This window comes from Loxodonta africana, chromosome 12, assembly GCF_030014295.1.
Source record: "Loxodonta africana isolate mLoxAfr1 chromosome 12, mLoxAfr1.hap2, whole genome shotgun sequence".
NCBI lineage: Eukaryota > Metazoa > Chordata > Mammalia > Proboscidea > Elephantidae > Loxodonta > Loxodonta africana.
In genome coordinates this window covers 47,576,898-47,589,344 of record NC_087353.1, presented here as the reverse complement: position 1 = coordinate 47,589,344, position 12,447 = coordinate 47,576,898, and the positions used below count along the sequence as shown (strand labels likewise).

The following is a 12,447-nucleotide window of genomic DNA, read 5'->3' as shown; positions in this document are numbered from 1 at the left end:
GTCAGCAGAAAAGAGGAAAACCCTCAAGGATGTGGATTGACATAGTGACTGCAAGAGTGAGTTCAAGCATAACAAGGAATGTAAGGATGCCGCAGGACCCGGCAGTGTTTTGTTCTGTTGTGCATAGGGTCGCTATGAGTCGGAACCAACTTGATGGCACCTAACAACAAGAACAACAACAATAGTTCAGTTTCCAAGTGTTTGATTTCTTTCCCCTGCTTTTTTTGTTATTGATTTCTACTTTTATGGCCTTATGGTCAGAGAAGATGCTTTGTAATATTTGAGTGTTTTGGATTCTGCTGAGGCTCGCTTTATGACCTAATATGTGGTCTGTTTTAGAGAATGTTCCATGTGCAGTAGAAAAGAAAGTATACTTTGTGACTGTTCGGCGGAGTATTCTGTATATGTGTATGAGGTCAAGTTTGTTGATTGTGGCATTTAGATCTTCCATGTCTTTGTTGAGCTTTCTGGATGTCCTGTCCTTCACCGACAGTGGTGTGTTGAAGTCTCCTACTATTATTGTGGAGCTGTCTATCTCACTTTGCAATACTGATAGTTTGTTTTATGTATCTTGCAGCCCTGTCCTTGGGTACGTAGATATTTAATATGGTTATATCTTCTTGGTATATTGTCCGATTAATCATTATATAGTGTCCTTCCCTATCGTTTATGATGTATTTAACTTTCAAGTCTGTTTCTTCAGAAATTAATATTGCCACTCCTGCTGTTTTTTAATTGTTGTTTGCTCGATATATATTTTTTCCCATCCTTTGAATTTTAGTTTGTTTGTGTCTCTGAGTCTAAGTGTGTCTCTTCTAGGCAGCATATACATGGATCTTGTTTTTTAATCCATTCTGCCACTCTTTGTCTCCTTATTGGTGCATTTAGTGCATTTACATTCAGAGTAATTATGGATAGGTATGAATTTAGTGCTATCATTTTGAGGTCTTTTTTTGTGTGCTTTTGACAGTTTCTTTTTCCCACTTAATTTTATGTGCTGAATAGATTATATATTGTCCTTTCCTCATATTCATTGTTGTTAATTTTGTTTCTGCTGAGTCTCTATTTTTTTCTTGTGTTTCATTTTGCAAAATCTTATTCTTAGCCTCATCAATTGTCAAAAGTCAAATGAGAGAATCTTTCCTAACATGCTGTTTTGCCTACTTTCTTTCCATTATCATAGGCATTAATAATCCTCACATTTATATCCATTTCTAGAGCCGTCTTCACCTTCTTTTTGGATTAGAACTTACAGCATGACTTCTTTTGCTAGACATATTGTTGGGGGTATAAGCAGTGCAGGTGGTAGGGAAACTTGAACAACTCAGCTTCAGACTAACAACTGATGCTTCTTAAGGTGTGAAACCCCAAATAAGATCATGCTGTAGGCCTTGTCTACAGTGAAGTCACATAGATATAACAAGTTGGAGTTGTAATGGCTATTGGGTGCATGTTCAGTTCAACTGTATGTCATTTCAGTTGAACATTGCCTCTTTCTTTGCATTACAACTCCTGATACTGACACCAACTTCATTTTAGACCAGGCCATAGTATTCTATACTGTAGTGTTTTGAATAGTAAATCATAAAACTGAGCATCTGCAAGTGAACATCTGAGAATAACACAACAGTGTATGTGGTATATATTATTAACAAGAACACGTACCCTCCTAAAAACCAAAACGCCAAAAACAAGAAAGGACGGTCGTAAGTGCAGTGCAGCCTGACTCGAATATATCATAAGTCAGGGACTACCTGTAGTAGGTCCTGAATTTAAGTAACACGCTTGTTTTGAGTAACTTTATATTTTATTATAAAGTACATTGAGTACTAAAAGAGATTAAAGTATGTGTAAGAAGAGCTCTTCTTGGGTTGGTGGTGATTGAAAAAGGCCAGTATTTTTGGATAAAAGCAAGATACACGTACTCAAATACTCGGTTTTGCGCAGTGGTGTTTATGTTTTATGATTATATCCATATTGCTATTAACATTCCTACAGGAAAAATAACTTTGGTATTATATACCTAAAACTCTTCAGCCCCTCTTCTCTCTTTTTTTTTTTTTAAACAACTCTGAATGCAAGGTCTATTGGGATTGTAGATATGGATAGAAGGAACATACGTGTCCAAGAAATAATGTAGAGGAATAATCTTCAGGGCCTGGATTGACTTGACTCAGTGAGAAAACAAAAGATGCTACTTTTATGGGTTGTGGGTCATGGGCTGGCGAACTATGGCATTTGGGCCAAATGGGGCCAAGGGCCTGTTTTTGTGTGGCCCTCAGCTAAGAATGGTTTTTATATTTTAAGGGTTAAAAAAAGCGTGGCAGGGAGACAAAAGTAATGTGGCCTGTAAAGGCTAAAATACTCTCTAGCCCTTATAGACAATGTTTGCTGATCCTCTGGTTAGAGTATAGCCATGCTTCTCTAAGAAATGGCTAAATTGAAGAAGGCATCGATTTAAAGGGAAAGGCGTTCAATTTGAAACGTGATAAATTGCATGTGTCAAACATACCAGTGATCTTGAGGATGGTACAGGATCAGGCTACATTTGGTTTTATACATAAAGTCAGCATGAGTCAGAAGTAACCTGAGGGCAACTAACAACAAGAAGTGGCATGCGTTGTTGGAAAATAATTGTAGAGATGGATTTGAAGAGAGAATGAGAAACTAGGACTATATTAGTAATTAATATATAGTGTTTATTTTTATATGACATCATGCTAAACTAAAGGATTTCAAAATCACCTGTTGCATCTGTTCCTTTACTAGTTCAGGCCCCCATTGTCACTCCCCAAAAGACTGTGGTGTCCCTAGTTTACTTTTGTCTCCCTGACAGATGAATCTTCTTAAAGCTCTGGTCATTTTTTATGCTAAATACTACTTGGTGTTCATTTTTCTCCCTTATATGACTATCTCCTAAATAAAAATGTCAGTAAAAATATTTGTTTACATTTAATAGGAAAACATAAGCTGTGAAAAGTATATACCTGTGACTCATTTTTATGGTAGTAATTAACAACACCTCTCAGAAGTATGTTAGCCCTTCTTTTCATTTTGTTTTGTTTTTGGCTTTTTTCCCATGCTCAGAAAATTATGTACAGAGCTACTACAGAGGAATTTCCCTGTGTGAAAGTAATTAATATGTTTATACCCATTGGTTTCAAAAATAATTTAAGAAAGGTGGCTTTTTTTTTTTTAATTGTACTTTAGATGAAGGTTTACAGAACAAAGTAGTTCCTTATCAAACATTTATTACATACATTGTTCTGTGACATTGGTTAACAACCCCATGACATGTTAACACTCTCCCTTCTCAACCCTGGCTTCCCTACTACCAGCTTTCCTGTTCCCTCCTGCCTTCCAGTCCCTGCCCCAGGGCTGGTGCCCCCTTTAGTCTTGTTTTGTTCCATGGGCTTGTTCAATCTTTGGCTGAAGGGTGGACCTCAGGAGTGACCTTACTGCTGAGCCGAAAGGATGTTCTGGGGCCATACTCTAAGGGTTTCTCCAGTTTCTACCAGGCCTGCAAGTCTTGTCTTTCTTTTTGAGTTAGAATTTTGTCCTACATTTTTCTCCAGCTCTGTCCGGGACCCACTATTGTGATCCCTGTCAGAGCAGTCAGTGGCGGTAGCCGGCTACCATCTAGTTTTACTGGACTCAATCTGGTGGAGGCCATGGTAGATATGGTTCATCGGTCCTTTGGACTAATCTTCCCCTTGTATCTTTCGTTTTCTTTATTTTTCTTTGCTCTCAAAGGGGTGAGACCAGTGGAGTATCCTAGATGGCTGCTCACAGGCTTTTAAGGCCCCAGACGCTACTCGCCAAGGTAGAATGTAGAACATATTCTTTCTAAACTATGTTGTGCCAGTTGAGCTAGATGTCCCCCGACCCATGGTCCCTACAGCGCTCATCCCAGCAATTCAGTCCCTCAGGGAGTTTGGATGTGTCTATGGAGCTACCATGACCTTGGCTTGTACAGGTTGTGCTGGCTTCCCCAGTATTGTGTACTGTCTTACCCTTCACCAAAGTTACCACTTATCTGTTGTCTATTGTGTTTTTCCATCCCCATCCCTCCCCTTGCTGGTAACCATCAAAGATTGTTCCTTTTTGTATATAAACCTTTTCATGAGTTTTTATAGTAGTGATCTCATACAATATTTGTCCTTTTGTGATTGACATATTTTACTCAGAATAATGCCTTCCAGATTCATCCATGTTATGATATGCTTCACAGAGTCATTGTTGTTCCTTGTCATTGCATAATACTCCATTGTCTGTATGTACTGCAGTTTGTTCATTCATCTGTTGACGGGCACCTAGGTTGTTTCCATCTTTTTGCTGTTGTGACCGGTGCTGCAGTGAACATGGGTGTGCATATGTCTGTTCATGTGACGACTCTTATTTCTCTAGGATATATTCCTAGGAGTGGGATTGCTGGATCATTTGGTATTTCTATTTCTAGCTTTCTAAAATTCTAAGGAAGCGTCATATCGTTTTCCAAAATGATTTTATCATTTTGCATTCCCACCAGCATAAGAGTTTTGATCTCTCCTCAGCCTCTCCATCATTTATTTCCTGTTCCATTGATTTGTGCCAGTAATGCTGGGATGAGATGGTATCTCATTGTGGTTTTGATTTGCATTTCTCTGATGGCTAGAGATCATGAGCATTTCCTCATGTGTCTTTTGGTTGCTTGAATGTCTTCTTTGGTGAAGTGTCTGTTCATTTCCCTTGCGCATGTTTTAATTGGATTATATGTCTTTTTCTTGTAGAGGGTGTTGGATTTTCTTGTAGATTTTAGAGATTAGACCTTTGTCTGATTTGTAATAGCCAAAATTTTTTCCCAGCCTGTAGGTTCTCTTCATCTTTTGGTGAAGTCTTTTGATGAGCATAAGTGTTTAATTTTTAGAAGATCCCAGTTATCTAGCTTATCCTCTGGAGCTTGTGTGTTGTTGATTGTGATTCGTATCCTCTTAATGCCTTGTATTAGGGCTTTTAGCATTGATCCTATTTTTTCTTTTATGAACTTCATGGTTTTGGGCTTTATATTTAGGTCTTTGATCCACTGTGAATTAGTTTTTGTATATGGTGTGAGGTATGGGCCCTGTTTCATTTTTTTGCAGATAGGTATCCTATTTTGCCAGCACCATTTTTTAAAAAGACTGTCTTTTCCCCATTTGATGGACTTTGGGCCCTTGTCGAAGATCAGGTGACCATAGATGGATGGATTTACGTCTGGGTTCTCAATTCTGTTCCATTGGCCAGTGTGTCTGTTGTTGTACCAGTATCAGGCTGTTTTTACTACCGTAGCTGTGTAGTAGGCTCTGAGGTCAAGTAGTGTGAGTCCTCTGACTTTATTCTTCTTCTTCAGTAGTGCTTTACTTATCCAGGGCTTCTTATCTTTCCATGTAAAGTTAATGATAAGTTTTTCCATCTCTTTAAAGAATGTTGTTGGTAGTTGGATTGGTATTGCATTATATTTGTAAATTGCTTTGGGTGGAATTGTCATTTTCACAATGTTGAATCTACTTATCCATGAGCATGGTATGTTTTTCCATTTATGTTGATCTATTTTGGTTTCTTGTAGTAGTGTTTTGTAGTTCTCTTCGCGTAGGTCTTTTACATTTTATTTTGGTTTCTTGTAGTAGTGTTTTGTAGTTCTCTTCACATAGGTCTTTTACATCCCTGGTTAGATTTATTCCAAGGATTTTATTTTTTTAGGGGCTACTATAAATGGTATTGTTTTCCTAATTTCCTTTTCATCGTTCTCTGTATTGGTGTATAGGAATCCAACTGATTTTTGTATGTTTATCTTGTATCCTGCTATTCTGCCAAGTCTTTCTATTAGTTCCAATAGTTTTCTCGTGGAGTCTTTTGGGTTTTCTATGTATAGTATCATATCATCTGCAAACAGGGAAAGTTTAACTTCTTCATTAACAATTTGGATGCCCTTTATTTGTTTCTTGTCTCATCGCTCCAGCTAGGACTTCCAACACAATGTTAAATAGGAGTGGTGATAAAGGGCATCCTTGCCTTGTTCCTATTCTCAAGGGGAATGTTTTCAGCCTCTCTCCGTTAAGAATGATTTTGGCCATTGGTTTTGAATATATGCCCTAAGCAAGGTGGCTTTTTAAAAGCATATCGTGAAGTGATTTTGAAATGCTTACCTTAAGTTTTTCCTAAAAAGTCAGTAAAGACTGTGGAGCCAGGACAAACTGTTAGCTGTATTACGCTGGACAGTTCTTTTAACTTCTGTGTCTAACTCTCTGTACCTGTAATGTATAGTATCTACCTCATAGAATTAATGTGAGCATAGAATCAGTTAACGCATACAAAATTCTTAAAAGAGTGACTGACAGGCACACCATATCTGCTAATTAAAGTTATCTTTTGTTGTTATATACCTCATTTAGCAAAGGGTTAACAAAACCCTTTACCCTGCTGCATGAGTATTTGACCTTTGTTTAACTTCCTATTTCCCTGACAGCCTGGTAAGGGTGCAATGTCAGCTGTTTTTAGGCAACATTACTTATGTTGCATGTGGACTGGTAAATTGAATGTAGATTGGGAAACTATGAATATCTAGTAATAGAGAAGTCATAACTTTGGGTTTCCTTATGTGCATTTAATGTTATAACTGGGAATAACAGTTTTGAGGGACTTTGGAAGCTATACCTATGAGGTTGTTACAAGGGATAGTGGCTTCTGCACTGTCACGAGGCAAGGGCAGATCCTGCACCTACTCAATGTGTGTCTCGTTTCTTTGCATTTGAGCTGTGTGCTACTTGGGTGATCCAAGAACTCTTACGAAAGAGGAGCACTTGATGGTACCTTGTTAGCAATCTCTGATTGCTGATCTGTGTTTTTCTTAAAGGCTTGTGAGAAGCAATACCAGTGGTATTTTTGGAGTCTTCAGAGCCTGAGAAGACATTCTGGTGGGCTTTGTACTCCCATCACCTTCATTTGTTAGACAAAGCAGTTTAACCCTTTCATGACCAAATTATTTTTGTTTTTAATTTTTTCTCGATAAATATTTTTTCCATTAATGGAATGCATGCTGAATCTTTGAGTGTGTCTAAATTTCCATTCTCTTGAGAGAGTTTCAGTTTAAAAAATAATATATGTCTCAAGGTATGTTTTATAAGTATAAACTTACAACTAATAGAAGATCATTTCTGGAATGTCCTCTCTGACCTATTCTAAATTAACTGTGTTTTGTTTAAGTTTTTTTCTTTACCCTGATGTGGTGAAGTTTACTAATATGTGTAAGTGTGGTTTTTTTTTTTTTTTCAATCCTGATTGAGTATTGAGGTTTTGAAATCTGTGAATTGGTGCCTTTCATCAGTTCTGGGAAATTCTTGGCATCTCTTTAGGCACGGCCTGTGCCCACTCTAACCTTCTTCTGGAACTCTGATCAAACATATGTTGTTATGTGCCATCGAGTTGGTTCTGACTCCTAGCGACTCTATGTACAATAGAATGAAATATTGCCCAATCCTGCACTATCCTCACAATCATTGCTATGTTTGAGCCCATTGTTGTACCCACTGTGTCAGTCCATCTCATTGAGGGTCTTCCTCTCTTTCACTGACCATCTGTCTACTTTACGAGGCTTGATGTCCTTCTCCAAGGACTGATCCCTCCTGATAACATGTCTAAAGTATGTAAGACGAAATCTCACCATCTTCCCTTTTAAGGATCATTCCTTAGCAAAAATCCTCACAACTGGACCAATAAGCAAACATATGTTAACCCAGTGCCATCAAGTCGATTCCGACTCATAGTGACCCTATCGGATAGAGTAGAACTGCCCTATAGAGTTTCCAAGGAGCACCTGGTGGACCTCCTTATTCTGTTGTACATGTGTGTTAACAACTCTCCTCACCTTTTAAACAGCTCTATTGTAATATAATATGCGTGCCATAAAATTCATCTTTTTTGTACTGACCTCGTGGTGTCTGTATATATGTGCATATTGGGCAGGAGGATGGGGCCCGAGATTTTTAACCTACTCTTTCCAATCCCAGTACATGATGCCTCATCTCCTGTTGTCCCCTTTTTTAACCAGTCACCTGTAGCAGGATACAGTGTTGGGATCCAGGCAGAAACCTAAGTAGACGTAGAAAAACCTTTTTTATTTTGAAATAACTTCAGAATTGCTGAATGGTTGAAAGAAAAGTATAAAGAATTCTTGTACGTATACCCTTCACTGAGTTCCCTAATTTTGCCTCCATCTCTCCCTCCCTTCTTCATCTCCTCCTGTTCTCTCTCCTCTGTGTCACTATGTAGAATTTTTTTTTACTTCTGAACTCTTATACTTGAGAGGATTACTCTGTTTCACCTGTGTTTTTGAATGTTTTGGCACAGAGTTGCTATTGTCCTTATTTTATTTTCTGTTGTATCTTCAAATTGTGTTTTTTAGCTCTTACTATTTTTTGCTTTCTCTGTTATTCCGTCTTGATAGAGGTTTCCCTGTTTTACTAGTCTTTCTAAGAACCAGCTGTTTAGCTTTGTTCTCACAATTTTTGGTTTTGTTCTCTATTTTGTTGATTTTTGTTTGTATCTCTTTCCTGTCAGTGTCCTGACAGATTGAACCTTTATAATCATTTAATAACCTGTGCAATCCTTATTGACGTTTAGAGTCAATTTTGTTTCTGCTAGTATTTTTCTTTTGATCGGAATTTTCTTGATATATTTTTCTGTCCCTGTACCTTTACCCATAAAAAAAAAAAAAATTTTTTTTTTTTTTTTTTTACCCATACCATGTGTTTATTTGTCTTAGAAATGGCATATAGATAGGTTTATTTTTTTAACTAAAAATTAAATCACTTTTAATTGTCTTTTAAATGGGCCACATTTGCAGTTTTGGGGTCACAATGGGAATCTCAGGCTCGGCTTCCTTCTTCTCTGGCTGTTTGAAGTAACAGTATGTGCACAGTTCTGTTGTTGACTGGGTAATCCAAGTCACAAGACTTACAAGGAATAATTCTAATATTTTAGGTGTGCTGTCATCAGTAAGTTATGGTATATAGTAAATATTTAGTAAATTGGAAAAATAAGTATAGAAGCATTTCTTTGTATGTATTTGTCATAAAATTATTTCATTCTTGTAATAGTGGGTTAATTTGTAAACTATACTTTAAAACTTTTCTTTGTTTTAGTCCCAGAAATCTTGGATAGAAAGTACTTTGACCAAGAGGGAATGCGTATATATTATACCAAGTTCCAAGGACCCTCACAGGTAAGTGTTTCCTTTGGGATCTTCTAAAAATGTAGATGTAAGTTATATTACTATTTATTAAAAGCAAAAGTCACTAAAATTATTTGTTGCTGCTGTTAATTGTCCTTCCTCTGGAAGGAGACAACATTAGCAAGTTAATAATCTTTTGGAATTCTTACTGACGTTTGCAGCATAAAGCCACTTCTCCAAAGTGCTTCCCCATCTCTAAACTTTCTCAAATCAGCCTATACCCCTGCTCACTTACTGACACGGTTAGGTTCCAAAGGCAGGTCATTATGCAAAAATTGGCGTATGTGAAAATGGAGCATGACTACATAATTTACATAACTGCCAAATTATATCAGTGCATAGCTGCCAGATTATACCATTACATAACTGCCAAACCACTGAGAATCATGGCCTAACCAAGTTGCCACACAACCTTATCCATCGTAGCCAGTGTTACTCTCGCCTTGCACCTCAGTGGTCGTTACAGCCAGACATACGTGGTTAATGCGCAAAATAGTCAGGTAGTAGATTTTTTAGTGTTGTTGTAAACGAGAAATGTCAGATCACGCGATAGTCAATGAGCAAGGAGTAGGTGTATTATATTACAAAGATAAGGTGGACAGGTTATCTGTTGTCACTGGTTCATTAATATTGAGAGCTTAAAGATGTTTGAGTATATATTTTTGTTGAGCATAGTGCCCAACACTATGGTTCATGCTGAAGAAACCAATCTGAACCTAATAGCCCCTGGTTTTAAGTTACCTGTTTGCCAATATATAGATCAATATTTAATGGAACACCTATCATCAGAGACTGTAGGCATCTGTAATTATCTTTTGGTCTTTAAAATGCCTTTCATAATAGAAAAAAAAACTAAAAATAAAATTAATTTAAAATCAAGGAAAGGTGTACTTCTTATTCATTTAAGAAAACATTTTTGATAATTTTTTTTTTCCTGAGGCCTGAAAATGGAAAAAGCTTAAAGAGACAAATCAAAGATAAAGTTAATTGGTAGCCTGTAGAGAACCCCTCTTCATAGCCACTGAGAAAAAACTAATTGACAAGGAAGATTTGCAAGATTTTTGGTTCTCCGTACATTTCCCACCTCCTGTCAAACCCTATTCTCTATCCACTTAGCTTCTCTGCAACTTTTATTTCCATTTTATGTGTGGTTCTTTTAAAAACTTACTAAATAGATAATTTTTTTGTTAACTAGTATCTCTTTTAAATTACAGTGTCAGTCGTTGTTGTCCACAGTGGGTACTCAGTAAATATTTGTTGAATAGAATTTCCAAAACCTTTTGTTGCATTACATAAACCTGCGGTTTGAATTCAGTATTTCTCTCGATTTTAACAGTAAGAAAAAAAACAATTTTGAGTTCATCTCTCACCTAAAAATATAACACCTTTCCATTGTAAGAATAATGCATATGGTAAGTTTTGAAAAGTTTTGAGAAGCAGAAAATTGACTCAGTGCTCAGAGTTCTAACACCTCAAAAACAATTGTCATTAATAACATTTTGGGTGATATGTTATTTTTTTCTTTCCTCAGCACATAGTGTTATTTTAAATATTGCTGCAGTCAGTCTGTATGTGAAACGTTGTACCTGCTTTTCAACAAAATATTATCATAAATATATTTTTCTATATTATTTTTATAAGGTGGTAGTTAATATTCTGCTACTGTATAGACCACAATTTATATACACATTCCACAATTGAGCATTTGAGTCATTTTCAATTTTTAGCCATTATAAAACTAGGCCATAATGAAGATTTTAGTGGGTAAAAATTTTTGTGTATTTAATGTCCCCCTCCCGCCTATATGTAATGCCAGGAATGCTTTCTAAAAGGCTTGAAGCAATGCACGTTATTACCCACAGTGAAGAAAAGTGCCTGCTTTACTGAATACTGACTAGATTAACATTAGCCATCATTTTTTAAGAAAAGGTGATAAGTGGGAAATAGCATGTGTTTTAAATCTGCATTTATTTGATTACTGTTGAGATAATGTTACTCATTTTTTATTTTTTGTTTTAATATCCTCTCATTTTGGGGGGTAGATTCTGTAAATGTCTTTTGATTAGCTTTTTATATAATTAAAATAGAGAAACTTAATATCTCTTCTAAACTGTAGATCTGACTTAACTCTTTGAAAGGTAATTTAAATTTCTTACTGTTTATTAAAGGTATGTGTCACTCAACATCACATCGCATTTCATAACCAGAGAGGATAAATGATGTTTCCAAGGTCACATGGCTGTAAATTCGTAAAGATAGGATTAGAATTTAGATTTCTTTAGTTCAGTGTGCCAGTTAAATTCTAAGATACTGGTTTTCTTTCAACGAGAGAAAATTGTGGTTTTACTTTATTAAAAAAAACGAATTGTATTATCATTAAGGAGTTTATTTCCCACAATTGTGTTAATTTCCTTTGCAGTAGAAATAATAAAAACACTTATCAGGTGTTACGGAAACCTCAGGCTGTTATGGTTAAGGCTGTATCCCCAGCCTTAACCATCCGTATGGGACATATTTCAAATACATGTGGTTACTCCTTTCTACGCTATTTGAATTTTTAAATTAATTTTATATGAATAGGAAATATATTCACCTGATTCAAAATTTACAAGGTACCAAGGTTATAAGTGGTAGCCTTCTTCCCTTCACTACATTTACTACCAAGTTTCTCTTCCCAGAGACAACTGTTGTTGTCCATTCCTTGGAATCCCTTCTGGAAATAGTCATAGTCTTTGCATAAGCAAACGAGGTGTATATATTCTCCCCCCTCCCTTTTTTTTAACACATACTTTTTTAGCAGGTTATGTTTATCACCTATCTTGGAGATCCCTACCTTCTTTTTGATAATTGTATGCGATTATGCCTGGACCATAATTTATATTACTTTTCCTTATAATGGATATTTTAGCTATTTTTTTTTGTTGTATTTTTTGCTCTTAGAACTACCTTTTTTTTTTATTAACATTTATTGAGCTTCAAGTGAACGTTTACAAATCAAGTCAGACTGTCACATATAAGTTTATATACATCTTACTCCGTACTCCCACTTGCTCTCCCCGTAATGAGTCAGCCCTTCCAGTCTCTCCTTTCGTGACAATTTTGCCAGCTTCCAACTCTCTCTATCCTCCCATCCCCCCTCCAGACAGGAGTTGCCAACACAGTCTCAAGTGTCCACCTGATATCATTAGCTCACTCTTCAT

General features: G+C 36.4%; 1 protein-coding gene across 7 annotated transcripts in view; it reads left to right on the top strand.

Moving 5' to 3' along the window:
• TRPM7 (transient receptor potential cation channel subfamily M member 7) overlaps positions 1-12,447 on the top strand; it is a 162,677-nt gene that overhangs the window by 42,754 nt on the left and 107,476 nt on the right. For all 7 annotated transcript variants that reach the window (XR_010323572.1, XM_064295199.1, XM_064295200.1 and 4 more), the window contains exon 2: positions 9,159-9,238. Coding sequence is in view for 6 of the 7 variants with exons in the window: in XM_064295199.1 (XP_064151269.1) it covers positions 9,159-9,238 (80 nt within the window). In the remaining variant the exon portion in view is untranslated. The remainder of the gene's footprint in view (positions 1-9,158; positions 9,239-12,447) is intronic.